At 40.0% G+C, this 22,296-nt stretch overlaps 1 protein-coding gene across 4 annotated transcripts in view; it reads right to left on the bottom strand.

Moving 5' to 3' along the window:
* Positions 1–235: 235 nt before the first annotated feature.
* Positions 236–22,296, bottom strand: part of mgmt (O-6-methylguanine-DNA methyltransferase) — a 372,467-nt gene continuing 350,406 nt past the window's right edge. For all 4 annotated transcript variants that reach the window (XM_068002376.1, XM_068002377.1, XM_068002375.1 and 1 more), the window contains one exon: positions 236–4,647. In XM_068002376.1, the coding sequence (XP_067858477.1) occupies positions 4,477–4,647 (171 nt within the window). In that variant the 3' untranslated portion in view covers positions 236–4,476. The remainder of the gene's footprint in view (positions 4,648–22,296) is intronic.

Here is a 22,296-nt window from a genome sequence, read left to right as displayed (position 1 = left end):
CTTAAAGACACATCAGTACCTGCAATTTCTCCACTACTTGGCCTCAACCTAAGTATTTTACTGCCACCTCTACAGTTTCATACAGACCAGGAGCTGTTCTGGCCAAACATTTAGCAGACTCCGAAGGAAATGAAAATATGCATCAGCATTAAAGTTTCAAAATAACAATTTAGAAAAGTATGCATTTTTTTTCTAAATGTTGATGTAGTTAAAATAATCACAAAGACATCACATCTTCATTGTGTTCTTGTTCATCGACTTTTATTTTCAACGCAATCAAATTATTCAAATAGGGAAAATTTAAATACTACTTTTGGGTTCAGTGATTTACTGGTTTTGTAACTGAATACTTTAGGAAACAACATTTGAATATATTGCAAGGAACAATGTTTTTTTGTTTGCTTTGCAATTGTCCTGTGGACACAATAATCTGTCGTCACAAAGTTACTTTCTCATCACTGGCTTGGTAGGTGAAAAAAATGTCTACAAACACTAAGCTATAAATGAATTCATAAATGTGTATGGCCTACTTCACTTTCAAAGTAATACCGTACCTATCACTGGAAATGTATTATTTATCTTAGGACGTGACCAGATATCATTTATTCAATACAAAAGCTATCAAAATTTATGGAGATACATTACATTTGCTTTGTGAGAAAATCGACGGAAAAGGAGTACATAAGTCATAAAAAAGAATGTTTTTGAATCAAACCAAATGTAACTAGTGTAATGTAAATGTTAATATAAACTTGGTAAGGCAGAACAATATTTATTTTTGGAAGATTATGAAGTATTTTTATCATGGCTTTGTTCCCTTTGTAGTCTTCCAGCCTACATACTTTGGACTCTGGCCAGGTGCTTCATAGATCTCAGGTGTTCAAAGGCATCTCAGTGCCCACCACTATTGTTGCTTTCTGGTCAGGTAGCGGTGGGCGTGGAGGTGGGGGGGGGGGGTGGGGGGGTGGTGGGATACCGAAGTGAGCTACAAAATCCACTTCTGTGAGCCTGTTAATTTACTCTCCTTACTCACTTCCACTTGATGCTGCCTTTGATGATTCAGCAGAGCTTGAGCAGTGTTAGAATGATTTAAATTAAGGCAGTATTATAATTCTGGGAAATGCAATTAGTAAAGTACAGCATTACCCTGTGGTCTGTTCAAAAATGTACTGTTATTTTTGACAACGTGCATAGTCACTCTAGTTGAATCTGTGGAGCAGCTTTAAATAAAAAACACACAATCTTTTTAAACCTTAACACGTAGCCCGTCAACAAACTTGACCCTATCTCAAAATCCAGTTTTTCCGTGGTCAAGGGCATGTATTTTATTATAAAGATAACTATGCCAAAACAAATATTATTTTTGAATCTTTCATTATCTTTCCTTCTCAAAAATGGTCTAAAACAGCATGTGTTGGTATTAGATGATGCAGAAACAGCTGTCGTGCCTGACTGCACAGTGTCTCAATGTCAGCAGTTCAAAGCACTGGAAGACTGAAGGGGAGGAAATCTGATAGGTCACTGGAACCCAATTCCAAGGCTGAAGGACATTTCTTTCTTTCAACAATTGGGCTAACAACATCGCCATTAGCTCCTCCACCACTTTGCAGCTTCACACAAGAGTTAAGTATATCATCATGGAAGATCATCATGCCAAATAATGTATAGTATTAACAAAAATCACAAGATGAAATCAGCAATAATGGTTGAAGAGGGCATGCTGGAAGTACACCTAAGTGGCTGTATACATTCGCCTCTCTTTTTAAATAGAACCCCTAGAGGTTCTAGTGTCATAGCACCCTTCATTAGTGCTCACTCCAGTCTGCAGCCTGGGCATCATTAGCAATATCAGAAATCAGTAGGTAAAGAAGGGCCATTCTTCATCTTACTGTCTGACTGCAGCAAGTTGCTCAGTGTTATGTGCAGCCACAAAAACAAGCGAGTGCATACAAAGAAACAAGCTCATGACGCAGTCTGTCTGAAAACATGTAACATAAATCAGTTTGTAAATTTGTGCTGAGCTACTCTATGTTCTAGTTGTAGGTTAAAACAGAAATAATTGAGAGTAAAGCTGCTGTTGTGAGTGTATTCTGGTTTGTAATGTAATTCCACTAAACACTACTGCCCTCTATTGGAAAAACGACAGTCAGAGAACCCATACTATTATTAACGTGTGTGAACCGCAATTCAGATGAACTAGGAGAACACATACTGTCGAGTGTAAAGCAAATTACATTTTTTAAAGTAAGATCTAGCTTTTATTTATAGAAACTATTTTATGTTTAATTTATTATCATTAAAGGAGGACCTTAAATGTATCCCACTAAAAACTGAAATATCAATATCAAGTAGGCCATATTACAAATAAGAAAATTGAAGATATCTATTTTTATGATATTTTACATACAAAATATGGGTAGCTAGAAAAAAGTTGCAAAGCAGTAATATAAACACAAGTCACCCAATCTTCAATTATGTATATTTCTTTAACACCCTTAAAATAATATATACAACATTTTAATGGTGTAAATTTAGTATTTCAATGACTTACCTATTTCAGAGATGCTTTATTCTTTTGTGCTTTGAGTGATGTTGGTGAGGGTTTGAGAGAAAGCAAATTTATATTAAAGTATGTAATTAGTTTTATTGTTTTGCTGGTTATTCACTATCTTGTGTACAATATATATATTTATATAATCCAGTCCTCTTAAAACCAACATCTTGGACATTAAGCCCATGTGGCATTACAAAAGTCAGGCCAAAATGAATATCTGATAAATGTAAAGCTTTACATGTCACATGAAAAAGTTGGAAGTTATGCTCTTAAAAAGGATAGGAAGTATTTTGTATCCCACATATATGTTCTCACATGGGTTATTATAGCACAGGTATCTTGTTCTGATTTGATTTAAAGGCTATCACGTTTGGTCTGTGTAACAGCCTGAAATCCTACTGTATCAATTGTGTGGCAGTCCCAATGTAATATGTAATTTATCTGTCCCCCTTTTATGTTCACTGCAACTTTAAAGTTCTTAAGGTAGAGGTACTTGTTTGTGAAAAATTGTGGCAGCTTGTGACCTTTAATTGATTATTCTGCGATTAATCACATTTGACAGAATTTGAGGTTATGCAACACAACATTTTTTTCCCAAATTTTATTGTCCAGTTGTGCACATTTTTGAAAATCTTCCCTTTTTATATATTCAGAATAAACTAATTATACCACATCATTGCATGTGCTCTCGTTGACTAACAATGAGAGCAAATGGGAGCATGAAAGGGCAGGAAAACGCATCTTCCCCCGGGCAGGATAACTGTCGCTGCTCAAACAACGTCTTCAGTGGGAAAAGAAAGTACCAGTGAGAGCTCCCTCTCTGCAACCTAATCATCTTGCCAATAAAATAATTTCCATGGGAAAAGAACCTGTAAGACAACTGTAAACTAAAACACACAAATTATTTACCTGAGTGTGGGCTACAAAAACATTACTAACTGAGGTGTAGCATAGGTCCGTGATCCAGCCTTGACCCCACAGCAACATCATTGGCAATCCTCTATTATTATAATTGAAGTCATTTTTCTGCTTGCTAATTAAACATGTACAATCTTTGCCCCCCTTAAGCTGCAAGGAACTTGTTTCTGTACCAAACTCAGTAATCAGACAGTTTTGCAAGAGATCCACTGCACAAGAGAAAGTTTTACATATTTAACAGTTTCTATAATTACAAAAAAAGAGAATTAGGATCACACTACCAAAAAACACACAAAACATAAGTTGCACCTTTTCCATGAGATATGAAAAATACATTTCAATTAAAAAATAAGGCAATGGTTGAGCTGTGACAAACATTTTTTTAAAATAATGGCATGCAAGAGAATGTTTCCCTTTCAATGTTTTTGTGTGCATTTTGTGAAAAGTGTTTATGAAGAAGATTATTTCAGTAGCTCAAAACATCAAAGAGGACAGGGCACTCTTTGACACTCATTTGGCTGAGGTACAGTTTTCCATGCTGGACAAATACAATGCAGTGCAGGAATAAAGAGGTGTGTGCTGAAGCCTCAGGATTTCATTTTGCTCCCAGTAACACGCAAGCTCCAGACTGTCGGCTGTCCCCTCTGTGAGCCAGATGCTTCCTTAGAGGGGCAGTTGCACCTAGCATTTGCCATGCCCCTCCCACTCCCTTATCCTTGCTTTAATGGGCATTAAAAATAGAACAAAAAAGCCTGTAGATGGGAACAAAATACATACACAACATGCACAGTTCTCTGTACTCATTCTTCTGTAAAATGTAAAAACAAGAAAGGCCAGCGTCCCTCAGGATGTATCCAGCCTTTTTAATATAGTAGTCGTGCCACCACGCATCTAACTCTCAAGTTTCTTTTATCTTTTTAAGTCACTCAAATATTTACAAATTCCCTAAATAATAGTGGATGTGTTAAGAGCTTGTTTTATTCTGAATATTGTTGGCGTACATTCTAGCTGTGTGGCAGCATTGGACAAAGTCCCTGAGATGTTTTTCGGCTCTCTTTCAGAAGCTTCTCATGTGTCAGTAGCCATTGTTTGAGGTGATTTCCTCTTCCTCCCATATAATTACCAATCTGTCCATTGCTGCAGATCACTCTGTGACAGGGCACAATAATTGGCACCTGAGATTAATGTAAAAAAAATACATCTGTTAAATTTTACTTATTAAAAAAATCACCATAATGCTATAATAAACACTTCACAGAATTTTGCACAGTCAAAATAAAACCCATATAGGGAATAAGGGATATCTGAGTTACAAAGCTGTAGAGTAATCAGATGGCATCATAAATTGTGAGAGGACAGTAACAGCAGCTTAGGAGAGTCACAAATTACAATGTTGAATTTATTCCCTGTATCTGTTTCTTTTAAATTTCATATGTTGTTCAATATGTTGGCTTTTCTTATTATTTGAGATGTATTTTTACTGGTAGCACCTGACAATGCAGAGTGACTCCTTGAAATGACTATGTTAACCACAGTAAGATTATTAATGAATTGGAATTTACTGTTGATTGCCAGTATTTGCCATAATCTGTAAATGCTACATTTAGCTGCTCGCCAGGTCACCAGCATGTGTCATAATCTGTAAGTAAATAATTGTGATTTTTTTTCCTCATTAATAAATTAGTTACTACATTTAGTCACTCATCTGAAATTTTAACTTTGCAGCAAATTACATTAAACTTTTACAATTTATTAGGATAATCTGATCACATTTTTGTCTGATGAAAAGCTTCGTAAAACATACAGGGGTTCATTTAAATAGAATCTTGGAATATAGGTTTGTCTGAACAGCATAATATAGAAAGTAATGCTGTCCAGTCTTTTCAAATTCAGTATGTCACATTAGTGCTTCTAACTAAATTTACAAATAATGTGACAGCTGTACTAATAATTTCTAAATCTGGAGCAAAATGAAACTTTAATTTCTAGAGTTAATATTATGTACAATCTTGGAATACAACTTTTCTCAACTGTTCCCCATTTGTTCATCATTTGCATGTAAACAGACTTAACTGGATGCAGAGAGCACCTGTATTTTGTTTCTAAAATAATTATTTAATTGACAAATAGGCAGCCTAATAGTACCTTAATCTGACTAGATATTGCTTATTACTATGCCTTATTATATTAAAAATATTTACATTCACTTATCTATAGAATACTGTGTTAACTTCAATTTATAAAGGCATGCCATACTAACTTTGCCACGTAGAAAAGATACTAGAAAATTCCTGATTCTGGAATATTGTGATTAACATGATTAAACAATGTAATACTGTTGCAGTGATGTTAAAACAAACAGTATTGCAATACACCAATCAAGCAGGTCACAACATTATTTTAAGGTATGGGAGGCATATGCATATATATTATCTAAATTATCCTCTGTAAAACCAAAATGACTAATAAATGAGCAATTAGACAGTTACTGCAAATAAATACTTTTAGCAGACCGACAGGCAATGAATAAAAGTAAAACAGCAAATGTAAACCAGTTTTGCTCTTCCAATGTAGTTCACAGAATAGGAGTTTCAACACTCTGCAGAGTTCTTCTCTCTCTTCAATCACCCTCCCCCACCATCAGCAGCTCCTTGGTATAGTTCCACTTTATGCTATATAGAGCTACAGCTCCTATGTTCTGCAAATTGAGTTTCTAGACTGAAGGGGTGAGACTGAATTAAACAGTCATGATACTGGTACCTGTAATACAGGTGTGATATTAGTGCCTGAAATTAGATCACACATACGAACGGTCCAGCTTTATCAAAAGGAGATTTATGGTAAATTTAGCATGTATAAAAATGTTGAGAATTTGCATTGGAAACTCATTTCTGTGTTCTTGTTAGTTTCAGAAAATCAACTTATTAGATTTGGGCCGGTTTTAAGAACTGGCTGGCAGAATAACCCTCTTCAGTTACCCCTGCTGTTTTAGCTGCTTGCATGCTGCAGGGTGAAGCTGAAATATGATTTAAAAAGGTTAAACGAAATTACACATGTTCATCCACATCTAGTACGATTTGCATATGTGGAGCATATTTAAAATTCAAATTTCTTCAACCAGCCTTGAAAAGGTGACAAAGGGAAAGTAGAGGCAAACCGTTGTGCTGGGATGTGAACCAACCATGGGAGTGTTGGAGTAGCTGTGGAGGCAGCAGCCATGGATTAGGCATGTAGGATTCAGGTTTGAAGCCTGTGTGCCCATTATGATTAGGATTCTGAGCTGACTTCGGGTTTGTACTATGGTTTCAGGTGGGTCACGAGTGGCCAAATGGTCTCCTGATAGGGTGTGGATATTTGGCAAAGTTCAGGATGTTAAATTTCCAGATGGACATTGAATTTATCACAATTAGAGCATGAAGTCAACAATGAACAACATCAGATGTAAGATTAGATAGTTATTCTGGAGTTTTGGTCGAGTCATCATTTGGGGATAAAGAGAAACTTTGCAGAAGTTTTCTTCAAGAGATTAAATGAGTCAGGTACGGTCCATGACAGCTGGTTTATTTGGTTTTTGTAGGGAATGGGTTTGGTGAGCTGAATGTTTTTCTTTCTCATTCTATGCTTTCTTATGGTCTTACCACATGCGTTTAGAATACTAAACCAGGTATGAGGCTCAGACAGGAGATTAGATTTGCAAAATGCAGCTGTGTATATATATTTGAAAATTGCTTGCAGTGAAACTGGATGTAGTAAAACTCAGAAGACTGAAAAAATTCTAATCTCCCAAATTTGCTTACTATCGTCACTGAATGGCACAACATTCCTTTTATAATGAAATAACTACCAGTTTATGGTGAAAATATGAACATTAATATTCCTTTGTTTAGCCCATAAAGAGTAGTGGAATGTGTTTAACATATTGAAAGCCAGGGCTTGACTGAGGAACAAAAAATCAGCCTCAATTTCAAAACACTGCAACTTACATTTCCAGTGCAAGAATAAAACACAATGGTTTGGTGACTTCGATCAATTTCATGTACAGAAATGCATTACTTTACAAGCCGTGTAACAGAAATGCATACAAATAGCATTTTCAAACCTGTGAAGATGTTTCCTTGCAAATTCAGTGCATCCCCCACATGATATTTTCAAACTAACTTTTTTATACATAAAACAGGGACAGGAAAATGACTTGCATCTTTGTTAAAATGTTCTGATGAAGTTGAAATTGCAACAGATTTATGATATTTCCACGTCATAATCTCCACAAACGGAAATATTAAATGTCGCTCCACATTAATGTCAAATATTTTAATTTGTTCCTGCTGCTTTCAGCAAGTCTGTTGATTTTACTCCATCTCATAGATCAACAGGCAACAGCAAAAAGCATTAATATTAGTGAGGCACTGTGTAGTGACTCGCTATATTGAAAAATTACTATCCACTAACTATGGCATGTCATAAGATACCTGTAGTTGGAAGAGGAAAATGGCAGTGTATAAAATTAAACTGATGAAAAAGTATGATGTTGGGGTGAACATAAATCAGCAACTGATATAACCCCTGTCCCAATTAATGATATTATTGCTTGTGGCCATGTCACTTGTACAGTGTTGGTTTCTTTCTGTAAATGTTGTTCTCCCCTCTTCAATATATTTTTATCGGATTTGCACTGAAATCAGTCACAGCTTCTTTCATTATGGATCGTTCGCAATTGTACTTTGATTACTTATCTTAATTTTTGTTCTAAGTGCAAAAGTTCACAAGTTTGTTCCATTCTGACTTAAAGACATGAAAACATTTAATTTTCCTGCATGCCATCTTGAGATGTGGTTCAATTGCAAAGAAACTTATTTTGGAAATCAGACTCTTCAGTCTTTACCTGTGCATTGACTGAATGTCTTGTTTATGCTGGGCCTTTTACCTTTTTGTGTGTTCACTGGAGTAAGGAGTATTAGTGTCAGGGAATGGAACACTTTCTTACTTGAAGCACCCATCCCTACAACATGCACCCTTGGGGCAAATACAGCATAAGTAGATGCACAATAAAGCTTCCCTGGCTTTGTTGCAAAATGTACTTAAATCCCAACTGATGAAGAATATTCCCGACTGCACCAGTGTGACCTTTCCATTTCTGACATGAGCCATTCTTATGGCCTATTTCAGTGAGACTGCCATTTTAGTGATAACTGGCGTTAAATTATGAGGAGCTTTATGCTGTGGACTCACATCATTAGGAATCAGGTTGGGAATGACTCAATGACATTTGAGTCAAGGGACGTAGGATCCTTGTAGCCAGCAGACAGACTTTAGACTGGATTCAAACCCAGGTCCCAGAGGTGAAAGCACAGTGTTGCAAACTCCTTGTCCCAACACAGTCGCTTCATTATAATTTTTTTAAGAGTCTTCATTCCAATTTGTTGTGTGTGTAAGCTGACCTTGAACTGACTCTTGCTTCATTGGGAGGTTGTAATAATGATACTGTTTGCTGACACTGGAATTGCCATGCATATGAACATTGTAAATTGGTTAGAGGGGAAAACTGGTGCCATGTGTGATAGACACCGCCTTTCATTATCTTTATCCATCCATTTTTCTTCCCTTATCCAGTCCTTTTCTGAAGACGGTGAGCCTGCTATGGCACAGTTTCATATGTGCTGGCAACTCTGTGGTACTTCATCCAAACTACCAATTTTAATATATAACTCTACAAAGCGAGAGTCGGTAGGCTATTCTACTTGGGGAAGGGGAAAGAGAGAAAGCCATGGCCAAACCTGATCCTGGTCCTTACTTGATGCCCACGTATGCATACTCCCTATATTTAGCCCAAAGAAGCTAAGGCTAATTGTAGAATCCCCATCACAGTTTTGCTGAGATTAGTTAACTCTGCGCAGAACAAAAATTGAACTTGTTTCCTTCTTGGAGTTTAAGGTCCAGTGCATCGAGCCAGTAGGAAAGCTAAAATCGATAGAATTAAGAGTGTTTACAGCATGATTTTAAATAATAAAATGGAAGCGGAAATGATTGCACCACGGACTGTAATGTCATTACGCCAGTGCAATGAAAATAGTCCTATTTGAAGTGTTGCTTGTAGTACAATAACAAGGTTCTATTAATCAATAAATATATCACTGTTGCTATCCCTAGTTTGAAAATTGAAGTAAGGATTAAGAGTATATTCAGTAAGGTACAACATTACTCTATATTCACCTTGTCCACTGTTCCAGTAAGTACACAGTTGAATAATAAGAAAAAAATATTCAATTCCTCAGCTACTTACAAGTATGAATGGAATCCTGTTTTACTTAATTTTAACACTTCAGTGTTTATTTATGGAAATATTTTGTTAGCAGTATGCCTTTTATTAGGAGATTCTTGTTGTATGATATGACCTCAATGAATTGTGGAAATTCATTAGATATAACCACTGTAATCATAAAAGGTTACATTAAGCACTTCTCTTAAAAAGAATGTAAAGAGTCTAGTATGTGGGTGTGGAATACACCAAAATGAATACTTAAACTAGACAAACTGATATCATTTGCTCTCATCACTGTCATCGGTGTTAAAAATGGTTTCTATTCAAAGCGATGACAGATTGTACAAGGAACTGTAACCCTTGAACTTTCCTTCCTTTTCTATGGAATTGTTTTTATCCATAAGAATATACAGAAATGGTGCTGGGAAATGAGCTTTTTTTGACAGTTTAAGGTTAACAATATAATTGTGCCAGTTATATCATATATTGGGCAGAAATCGCTCTCAAAATAACAGAGCTTAACAGCGCTGTCCGTTGTTAGTGGCAAAATGGAAGAGGCAGTTCCGACGTTCGCACATGCGCAGTGAAACGTGGAAATTCTGAACTTGCTCCTACTGGTTCGCTGGCGATATGACAGCTTCGAATTAAAGGTATATCACACGCTGCAATCAGAGAAATCATTGAAAAAGTGCAAACTTGCTTATCTGCCCAGCTGGAAAATAACTAATTACGCCACAAAACAGGTACGCTTAAAAATCTAAACTAAGTTTTAACAGCGTAATAAATCTTAATGATTACCAAACAATTAAAAACTAACTTTTGAAAATGTGGTGTCTCATTACTCCTTATTTTAATGGATTTATCATTTTAAAAAAAAAATTAAATTAAAAAATTAAATTTAAAAAAACTTTTCCCTTCTGTCTCTTTAATTCAATTATTTCTTACCCTCTCTTTTTCACTGTATATAACTGTTTTTACATTGATTTTAATGTTGTACCTTTCACTTTCTAGTTTAACGCTCCATGCCTGCAGAGACAGTGAATATAGCGTGTCACAAATGCTACGATCTGATTGGTTGAGCGGAGAGATCAATCCTCTTGCTTCTCCCAGGGTCTTAGCTTCACTTGAACTGACACTGGGCTCTTCTCCGCTTCCTATTCGAGGAAATGGCCGATGAAAACACTGCGGTAAGTTAGCGGGTTTGTATAAATCTATGGAGCGGCAAGCAGTGTTGGTTTGCTGCTCCGAGCAATTTCTGCCCCATTATTTTCCAATATTTCATTGTATATTTCTCTTTCCCTCACTTAATTTATGCTTTTGACAGCATTATAATAATTTCTCTAATATTACCGAGAATGTTTTTAAAATCTCAAGAATTATGATTTGCATGCCCCCACAATGCTATATTGCATAGAATGACTATTCCAAATAGATAGAAGGGTACATAATAAATTACATTTTGATAATTAAACAGTAACTTGCCAGTTTCAATCATTTACTTTATTTTGGGGCTTAGCACACTGATTAAAGCATTTGTGTAAAATTGCTTTGTGCTCTACTCAACACGATCATTAACTCATTTATTTTAAATGGGTTAACAACTACGTTAAAATGAAACTCCTTTTGTGTTTCTAGAAACAGTAATCATTGATTGTTTCTATCTGTGAAATATGGTTTCAGTTTGATTGATAACCTCTCTCTAGAACAGATTCATTGAATATTAAAATATTTATTGCAGCACTAGCACTAGGATTTTAGCAATTTCTTTTAAACTGGTACAAACAGCCTAGTGGCACAATCGGGTGGTATGGTGCTAGGTTTATGCCATTGATTTCCCTACATAGTGAGCCCATGTTCCCTTCTTGACCATAAGAGAGTTGCATCAAGTAAAGATGGAATCTTTCCCCCAAATGGAGGGAGATGGCAACTTACAGAAGGTGGTATCAATCTGCACTGTTCTCAATTACCATCAAGTAGTTGCTTAGAGGCACTGGCTTGCAAACAGGCTACACATCTGCCTTCCATTTCTCACATAGATTGAGGAATCAAAAGAGCATGAAAAATATTTTTAAAAAGGCAGAAAAGTACACTTTGCATGAAAAGAATCATGATTGCGTTAGCTAATTTACTTCAGGTGGAGTATTAAAATATGCACCTTGCAGTACAATATGTGTTTTTGTTAAACATACTACATCCGTTTCTTATTTTTAAAACATTGAATCAGTGACTTCTCTTTTTTAATTCCCCCACCCCATTCATTTTTTCTCCACTGCCCTCCTCCTTTCCTGAAGGTGTTAACTCCTTGTTGGGTATAATTCCACACATGTGATCATCCTCTAGGAAGGAAGGAAATAAAGAAATTGAAATAAAGAACGAACATTTATATAGCATCTCAGGATGTTCTAACGTGCTTCACAGCCAACGAATAGGAGTGCTGAAGCCAACTGGAAGGCGCTTTATTGACGCCCTGGCTGAATCAGCTAACTCAGGACAGATTGGGGATCAAACCTCGGAGCTTCCACGTCTATGTAGCTCGCTGCTCACTGTCTCAACCAGTTAAACCATTGGAAAGCTGAGGGGGGGGGGCCTTCATTTTAATTTTAAGGGTACTGTACTCAAAGTCAAATGAACTCAGTCAATACAACTGGGCAATGTCCGTCTCTGGTTCCTCCTAAAATCTCTTAGTCTGTCATGAGTTCTGAACCCTCACCTGACAAACAACTTTGATCAGAACCACATCTTCATCTGGGTGATTCCCTTTAGCGTACCATTTCAATGACTTGGGTCTTGGATCAACTTTGAAAAGGCTAAACTAAAGCTGGTGCATTCATCCAAAACAACTGCACTTCAAAATTCAACAAGTGTTTGAGCTTTAAATGCCATAGCAATAAACCATGAAACATTAGTGAAATTGAATTCTTAAAACTTTTGTTGAAATAAATCTTAAAGTACTGATAAAATAGTATTTTAAATAGTTTGTTTTTCCACAGCATCTGTCATACTGGCTGTATGAACTCTAATAAATCCAGTCAGGTATGCTCACTTTTTCACATACTGTAAATTTCCAAAACCATAGATTTGTCTTGAACAAAAATAACATGAAGGAGCCTTTCAATCAATACTGGAATCCCTTAGATTCAGGTAACAGCTGAATATTCTCTCTAACTTTGCATTTTGTACTTCTGGGTAGAGCCCACCAGGGAAAGGACTTGTTTTCACTCCAGGCCTCATCAATACCTAAATCCTGGTGAACAAGTGACACTGAGAAGCTGTAATCAATAGCTCCCTGTGCGTTTTTTCTTCTGGTCAAATGGTTCAGCACTACTGACAGCCCTGACACTTAGAACATGATGCTAAATCTTTATCAACAGCCATCTAGGTGACTGGCAAAACAAGACGCTGGCAGTCATTAATGCTCGTGGCAATCTGTGAATAAACTAACTCCCCAATAAAGCTCTTGTTTAAAAAAGGTAAAGAAAAGCTCTCTGTACCATGTATTGATTGTCTTTGAACTGCATTTAGCAAATCCTGTCAGTAGACTGAATGGTGCAGTGTTCAACAGTGGTGTCAAGCTCATTACTTGTTTTAGGCTTTATACAGTAGAAAGTGACCATTCCACTATGGCCAACTGATGATTCAGCAACATAATTGTATCTATTTCCAAATCCATCTTCCACTGTCAACAAACCGAGTTACAAAGCCAACATATCCATTTTCTGTTCGACTTTGTGAACACAATTTTTAAAAGTTAATAATTTTACCGCACTTTTTGTTTCATCCGTTTAAATACGACAAAGCTGGGATCATTCTTAAGTTCAGCATTTTGAAACAATTTGCAGAAAAGTTAACAAATTTGCAGACTTGCAATAAACCAATCACAAATACAATGCATCTGCAGGGAAATGTCAAAAAGTCAACAGATTTGAAAGGGCTGTAACTGATTTGGACAAAAGCAGTAGGAAAATGTCTGGGTAAAACACCAAGATCTTATGGAATGATGAAATACATATATGTCATTCACAGAAATATATATACACTGTACAATAAAATATACTCATTATATGGTGAATGATATACATCATATCATGCAAGTACATATGATATAGTGAAATCAAAACAGAAAATGCTGGAGAAGCTCAGTAAGTCAGGCAGCATCCATGGAGAAAGAAACAGAGTTAACGTTTCAGGTCGCAGACCTTTCGTCAGAACAGTGAAACTGAGGTTAGAAGATTATGCCTTCAAATCCCACTCCAATTTTTGAACACTTAATCTAGGCAGACACTCCAGTGCAGTACTGAGTGGGTTCTTCCTTGCCAGAGGTGTAACTCACATTACTTCAACTTAACTTCAGTTCTTCCTTGTAATAAAGAAAATGATAAACTTTACTTCATTGTACTGATTAGTGGGTTAAGTAACACTTTCTTTTGATTTGCCCTATCACTGAAATAGACCAAGGCTTGTTCTGGGCTTGGTCAGCTCTGTTCTTAAGGTAGACTGGCCTCGTCCTTACCTGCCTTTCTCAGTAGATGTGGTGATGGACTGGGGTTGACAATTGTAAACAATTTTACAACACCAAGTTATAGTCCAACAATTTGGACTATAACTTTTACCTGAGGAAGGAGGAAGCCTCTGAAAGCTTGTAGATTTCAAATAAAAATTGTTGGACTATAACTTGGTGTTGTAAAATTGTTTACATTTCTCAGTAGAACTCATCAAGTGACTTTAAACATGCATGATTTTGTCGCCATAGTCCAGACAGGAAATTGAGAGCTCGACATCCACCCCTTAAATGTTTAGGGGTTGGCCAATGGAGCAGCCAATTATCTGGTTACAACTCATGCCCAGGTGTGGGCTCCTTGGAATTAGCCCTTGCAGACCTCAAAAGGATAGGGAATTCCAATCTCTACGGTGTGAATGTTTATTGGAGTGTTCTATAATGAACCTTCATTGTCTCAAGCAATCTAGATAGATGCTTCACTTCACTTCTAATCCACAGTCTCAGCATGTGGCTGTCCTGTGAATCTAACCCCTGGTGAGCAAAACATAAGACACTTTCTTACAGACTTATTATTTGCAGGAAGGCAAAGATCTAAAAACGTAGATGGGGAAGAAGACACTATTTATTTATGATGACACATTCTTGGCTTACGGAAAAACAATTGTGACACTTTTTTTCTGAAGCCCTACAGATTTCTGCAACGCCCTATTTGAAAATAAGTTGCAGCTGCAAAAATGTTACAAGAAGCACCTGCAACAAAACTAGAAATCACAAATGCCTTTCCAGACTCTCAACTGTTTCGAAGATCAACCCTTATATTTTCAATTATAAGGCAGTCTTATATTCTGAAATATACTGACCCCGAACCAGAGGCCACTCAGTTTAATACAAACATTGACCTAGAAATTCGAGCGCACCCAAAAATGGCCGGGTAGGAGGCATTGCGCACGCTCCACGCACCTGTTCATGTGGTTGCAGGGGCCACGTCAAATTGGTGCTGGCAGCTCGTTACCATGACTCAGGCACGTTGCCAGCGCTATTCATTGGCTGTGCGCCCATTTGGGGGGAGGTAGGAAATCGGGCTTCAGTAATGTCACTTAAAGGCAGCCAGCATCTCTTAAAGGGGAGGTGTACTCTGGCTGCAGCCAGCACGGAATGCTTGTAAGGTGATAAATGGCTGGAAGAAGTCCAGAGAGGATACCCAGGTTCTCTGATGCAGTGTTGGATGTGCAGGCAGGCAGGGTTTCTTCACAGCTTATCCTCTATTTCCCTTCTTACTTCTAGCTTACCTTTCACACACTGCATGACAAACTGCAGCTGCTTTCACCAGCCGCTTCTCTCTCTGCTCCCCCTTCATGCTAAAAGCTATCCCTTGTTATTCTCTTTCACTGAAGATGTGGATGCCCCTATGCCACTTCTGGAAGAGGAGGCCAGCCTTCTCGAAGAAGTAGCATCACTCGATTGGACTCGAACAAGCACCAGCTCAGAGACTGGCACCATGCGCACTTTAACCTACTCTCTAAAGAAGGGGTCTTCACGTGGTGAATCACTGGCCATAAATCACCAGGCGGTGGACAGGAGAAGGGAGATCCTGATCCCCCCCCCCTCCAGGGGCAAAAAGCTCTCAAGACAATACCTCTGCCGCCAGTGGGAAGAGATCATTAAGCAGGCTAATGCCAGGAGCTTAGCTCCCAGGACGAGGCTGCACTGCCAAAAGAAGTTCAATGACCTCACCAGAGTTGTCAAGGTAAGAATTTTACCTGTCACCTCAAGTACTATCTCATCACACTTGCACCATCTGCAGCACCACTACTCACAGCACTCCTCTCCCCCACTTCCCTTCACTCTCCTACAAACACTGCATCATACTTCATTCCATCTCCTTCTCCTGCTGCTCCCATACTTTGCACTTCCTATTCTCACCACTGCTGCAACCCTCACTTCCCACACCTCACATCTTACACACTACAGATAAACTATTCAACCATGACAGGCACATTCTCTAAACACCTCACAAGGCTGTCATTATAACATGTCCTTTTCTCTTTCAGGAAAAGATCGTGCACAACTTGTGACAGGAGGCCACAACCGGAGGAGCCCGAGCCTGCCTGCACACCTCTCCCCGTGGAAGAAAATGCGCTGGCCATCATGGGCAGGGGGAGAGTCATGGCTGTGGCGAGTGGCACTGCTGGAGGAGACGTCGTGTAGGCTTTCTTCATAACTTATCCTCTTTTTCCCTTCTTAGTTCTATCTCACCTTACACACTCTCTGACAAACTGCAGCTGCTTTCACCAGCCACTTCTCTCTCTGCTCCCCCTTCATACTAAAAGCTAACCCTTGTTATTCTCTTTCATGTAGGCACTGAAGATGTGGATGCCTCTTTGCCACTTCAGGAAGAGGAGGCCAGTCTTCATGAAGATGTAGCATCACTCAATCTGACTCGAACGAGCACCAGCTTAGAGACTGGCACCATGCGCACTTTAGAAGGTAGGTTAAAGAAAGGGTCTTCACATGGTCATCACTGGCCATAAGTGTGCAGGGGCTAGGGCGGGGGAAAGAAAGCCACAGGTACCAGCTCATCAGAGGACAAGATCGCACACTAGCTTTGCTGCAGAGGACACAGACGCTGACTTTGAAGGCCCAGGCTACTGAAAAAGGCTGGTGGGTGTAGATCAGGAAATGCTAGCTGTACCGGGCAGCCTGCCAGAGAGCCTGCGTGCAATGGCTCAGAGCATGGAGGAGTCCAGCTCAAATTGTGTCAGGGCTTCATGCAGAGCAAGGAGACCATTCTGTCCAATATGGAGCCAGTGGTCAGCTCCATGAACATGAAAATGTCACTTCCCATGATTGAGCCTCTGCTGTCAGCTCTAACAGCTGCCATGGCAGCTTAGATGGCTGCCATCTTGGCTCTGGGAGCCAGTGTTGACAGGGCATCACATCACTCCTGCACTCTGTTATTACGCAGAGCTGTAGCAGTGCTGAGGTGCAGTCCCAGCAGAGTGGCATTGGATCCATGGGAGAGGCACCTGGCATCTCTTGGAATTACAGCATGCCTGCTCTGCAACCACCCACTCTGCTAGTGCCCTTGTTAGTGCTACATAGCCAGCTGGGTCAGACTTGCCCAGCCCATGTCGAGATGCTGTAATGTTCAGCTGGGGCCCTCAAGGCCCACAGCTGCTTGAGGTCTCCCACCATGGCCATCTAAAGTGTCCCTAATGGAAGCTCAGCAGCCTTCCACCTACCAAGTTGTAGCCACTGGGGATAGATTTCCTAGGAGCACAGGCACTAAAGGGCTAACCAGCACAAGGGTGATTCTTAATTAATCCTGAATTGGCCCCCAAAGCCAAGATGGCAGCCATCTGAGCTGCCATGGCAGCTGTTAGAGCAGATAGCAGAGGCTCAATCATGGGGAGGTGACATATTATACACATTTGTAATTGAATTGTTGGATACTTTTGTTTTGGTTCTGGATTTGGTGGTGTTAATATTTGTAGTGAAGTGAGGGGAAGAGGCTGGACTGAAGGAGGCAATCGAATGGTGGTACTAAGGATGGTGTTGATAAGTATTGTGGGACTGTTGGTGTATTGGGAATGGGAGGGCTAGTTCATGTGAAGTGCTCTTGGATGAGGTGCTCTGGCAGCTAGGGACAGTGGTGGTCGATGCTGCTTATGGTCTTCCTCCTCTTTGGCTGTTCTTGCTCCTGCTCCTCCTCCTCCTGTAATTCTTGCTGTCCAGGTGATGATAAGGGCTGGTCTCTCATTATGGAAAAGTTATGCAGCATGCAACAGACTACCACAAATCTGGATACACAGTCAGGGCTGTACTGCAAAGCTCCTCCCGAATGGTCCAGGCAGCGGAAGCGTTGCTTGAGCATGCCGATTGTCTGCTCAATGAGGTTTTGGGTGGCAGCAAGGCTCTTGTTCTAGGCCACCTCTGCAGCTGTGCCCGTGTTTCTGATAGGAACCATGAGTGATGTCTGAAGGTCTTGTTGCCTAGTAGCCAGCCTGTCTCTTGATGGCCTGATTGGAATAAAGGTGGCACAGAGGACTGGTGCAGGACAAAGAACCAAGAAGATAGATGAGGGCTGTGCAGTAGACGTGGTCTACATGGACTTCAGCAAAGCATTTGACAAGGTACCGCATGGTAGGTTGTTACATAAGGTTAAATCTCATGGGATCCAAGGTGAGGTAGCCAATTGGATACAAAATTGGCTTGACGACAGAAGACAGAGGGTGGTTGTAGAGGGTTGTTTTTCAAACTGGATGCCTGTGTCCAGCGGTGTGCCTCAGGGATCGGTGCTGGGTCCGCTGTTATTTGTTATTTATATTAATGATTTGGATGAGAATTTAGGAGGCATGGTTAGTAAGTTTGCAGATGACACCAAGATTGGTGGCATTGTGGACAGTGAAGAAGGTTATCTGGGATTGCAACGGGATCTTGATCAATTGGGCCAGTGGGCCGATGAATGGCAGATGGAGTTTAATTTAGATAAATGTGAGGTGATGCATTTTGGTAGATCGAATCGGGCCAGGACCTACTCCGTTAATGGTAGGGCGTTGGGGAGAGTTATAGAACAAAGAGATCTAGGAGTACAGATTCATAGCTCCTTGAAAGTGGAGTCACAGGTGGATAGGGTGGTGAAGAAGGCATTCGGCATGCTTGGTTTCATTGGTCAGAACATTGAATGCAGGAGTTGGGATGTCTTGTTGAAGTTGTACAGGGCATTGGTGAGGCCACACTTGGAGTACTGTGTACAGTTCTGGTCACCCTATTATAGAAAGGATATTATTAAACTAGAAAGAGTGCAGAAAAGATTTACTAGGATGCTACCGGGACTTGATGGTTTGACTTACAGGGAGAGGTTAGACAGACTGGGACTTTTTTCCCTGGAGAGTAGGAGGTTAAGGGGTGATCTTATAGAAGTCTATAAAATAATGAGGGGCATAGATAAGGTAGATAGTCAAAATCTTTTCCCAAAGGTAGGGGAGTCTATAACGAGGGGGCATAGATTTAAGGTGAGAGGGGAGAGATACAAAAGGGTCCAGAGGGGCAATTTTTTTACTCAAAGGGTGGTGAGTGTCTGGAACGAGCTGCCAGAGGCAGTATTAGAGGCGGGTACAATTTTGTCTTTTAAAAAGCATTTGGACAGTTACATGGGTAAGATGGGTATAGAGGGATATGGGCCAAGTGCAGGCAATTGGGACTAGCTTAGTGGTATAAACTGGGCGACATGGACATGTTGGGCCGAAGGGCCTGTTTCCATGTTGTAACTTCTATGATTCTATGATTCTATAAATGAATCAATCTTGACTGCTGCCAGGAAACCATGCAGAGACCTGCATGATGTGCTGTCTGTGATCGCAAACAAGCTGGACGTTGAGGGAGTGGAATTCCTTTCTGTTCAGAATTATAGGATGGTGATGAGGAACATGCAAGGCAATGTGGATGAGGTCTACAGCATCTTGCACGCTGGGGAAGCTTACAACGTGGGCAAAGCCTAGTGCTCTCTCATCCTGTTTCACTCTGTCCATTGGGAAAGAGATAGAGCTGTTTATCCTGGCATAGAGAGCCTCAGTTACATCCCTGATACAACAGTGAACAGAAAACTGGGAGATATCAATGCTGCAGCCTGGAAGGACCACGTTGCATAAAAGTTAAGGGCCACGGTGACCATGACAGCCACAGGTAGTGCTGTCCAGGCTCCAGTTCGAGGCTTGAGTTGTGGCTGTAGCAGGTGACATAGCTCGGTGACAGTCTCCTTGATGAAGCGAAGGCACTTGACACATTGCTCCTCAGTGAAGTTAAGGTAGTAGAAGTGCTCCCTGAAGACCCACTGTGAGTACGGTCTCCTGCACAGTGCTCTCCTCCCTCTTCTCACAGCTGCTCCTGCTCTCTCCTGTCTTCTTGGCTGCTCCTCCTTATCAGACCACCCATGACTGCAGTGAAACTGTTTTAAAGGCAGCCAAAAGTAGTCCGGCAAAAACTTATAAGTCAGAAATCAGTTGTAGAAGTCAGAAAATAGACCAAAAATTGCCCAGAAGTTAACCAGCAGCCTAAAAGGACAAACCAGCAACTAACCTGCATTTAGTGGATGAACTCTTTAAATAGCGCTACCAAAGGGTCCTTGCTGCCTGTTTGTGCCATGAATTGGTGAGTGAGTTTATCCGGTGGTGAGTCAGGCGTTGGGGCAGATTAATTTCACAAAAGGGCTTATTTAAACATTTTAACGAGTGATTTAAATACTTCTGGCGTGCGTCCTGGAAGCCTATGGAGGAGCTGATACGATAAGGCAGGTGGCGCATTTCTGGCGCGGCATGTGTGTGCACTTCCGCCATATTGGACGCTCAGGTGCTCGTTTTACACCTGTAAAGTGTTTGCAGTACCAACAAATTTCTAGGCTACTAAGTTTTGGACTGTAGACATACATAGCAAGATAAATTCACACAGAAGCCTTTCTATTTAGGCCTTTCCTTATAGATAGTAATCGCTGTCAGTGATATCTCGCTTAACTTGTATGACAGTCATTAATATGACCTTGAACCAATGTTCTCCATTCCCTTACTCCCAGGAGCCTTTATGATTCTTTTATGGGTTCCCTGTACTGTTCTAATGAGCTTGTTAATTGAACTCTATGTTTGCCCTTTGAGGACCACAGGCCTTATAATCAATCTGAAATACAGCAAAGTATTTGAAGTTTTTTCTCTGTTAAGGTGAGTTGCTCCACTGTGTCCTTGGCATAATTGTGGCAAAGAAATTGCATCTCTCAGCTACTGCTGACTAGTTTTCTGCCTTCTGATAAAGTTGGAAGGTCACTATATGAATTATGTGGAGCAAGCTAACTACAAAGGAAAACTAGTAGGATATGTACTAAAGAAATTTGGCAACACCTCTGACACCATGCCTGAAAAAAGAAGCAATAGAGTCTCTGACCATACTCCAGGCTGAAGAAATAGAGAGACACATTTTATCTTATCCTTTTCTTTAGCACAAATCCATGTATGTGTTTAAACAAAATGATTTCCAGACAGGGTTGGGTATAAATCATCTTATGTAGGTGAAAGTCTTTTAAGAAAAAAAAGTGAATGATTATTGCCACAGGTTGGTGAATCGGTAACAAGGCAGCACAAACTCAGGAACAGCATGAGATGCATAAAGGGGGTGGTAGAAGAAAGTTTTCAAGTGGAGAGTTATTAGGATATGTAGGGGTAGAAATTAGTCTGGGCCTGGTTTCAGTTGCTGTGAAGTCAACACATGCCCGAAGCAAAAGGCCCGAGGATCGAAAGAAATGGGCCCTTGGGCCTAACCTGAACAATTGGGGCGAGCTGCCGGCAGTGGTCACGCCTCCACGGGCTCAGCTGATGGGAGCCACCAATTTCGGATTGCCTGCCTCAACGGCAGCAGCCTTTGGGTAAGTCCCGGGAGGGAGATTGGAACAGGCTTCCAGGGGTGGGGGTTGGCGATCATGATTCCTGTGGAGCACTCCTACTCCTCCTGGCTCCGTAGGAAGGTGTGTTTTCTTTAAAAAGAAACTTACCTTTGGCTGGCAGCCATGAGGGCCATTGAAGAATCCTGAGCGGGGCAGGTCCTGGTGACCAATTTGTCAAAGGAGTCCTTTAACAGGCGCAAGGCCATTATTTAAGGAGCCTAATGCCCGTGTTAGGCGTCTGCCCTGAATATCTAAAAAATGGTCAGGAAAAATAGTGGGATCAACGCCTGTGTAGATTGGGCACAGGCTGTCCCACTGCTAAAGTGGTATGTTTTGCACCTGAAAAACAGGCACAATGCAAACCAATTTATACCCTCTAAAAATATAATGTTTCATCATAAGTAGCTATTAAAATTGAGTCAATCACAACATATGAGAGAGAATTAAACTTAAAGAAGAAAATATTAAAGGCTATTTAGGAAAAAGCAGCGAAATGGGATTAGTGTGGATAGCTCCAGTGGGGAACGTAGCACCAGTTCAGGCATGATGACCAAATGGCTGCCTTCTGTTTTGAAATTTCTATTATTCTACAAAAGATTGTGAATGCTAGAAATTAGAAATAAAAACAGAAAATGTTGGAA

This window comes from Heptranchias perlo, chromosome 21 (assembly GCF_035084215.1).
Source record: "Heptranchias perlo isolate sHepPer1 chromosome 21, sHepPer1.hap1, whole genome shotgun sequence".
Taxonomy (NCBI): Eukaryota; Metazoa; Chordata; class Chondrichthyes; order Hexanchiformes; family Hexanchidae; genus Heptranchias; species Heptranchias perlo.
Note: the sequence above shows the minus strand (reverse complement) of the source record. Positions and strands in the feature narration are given on the sequence as shown.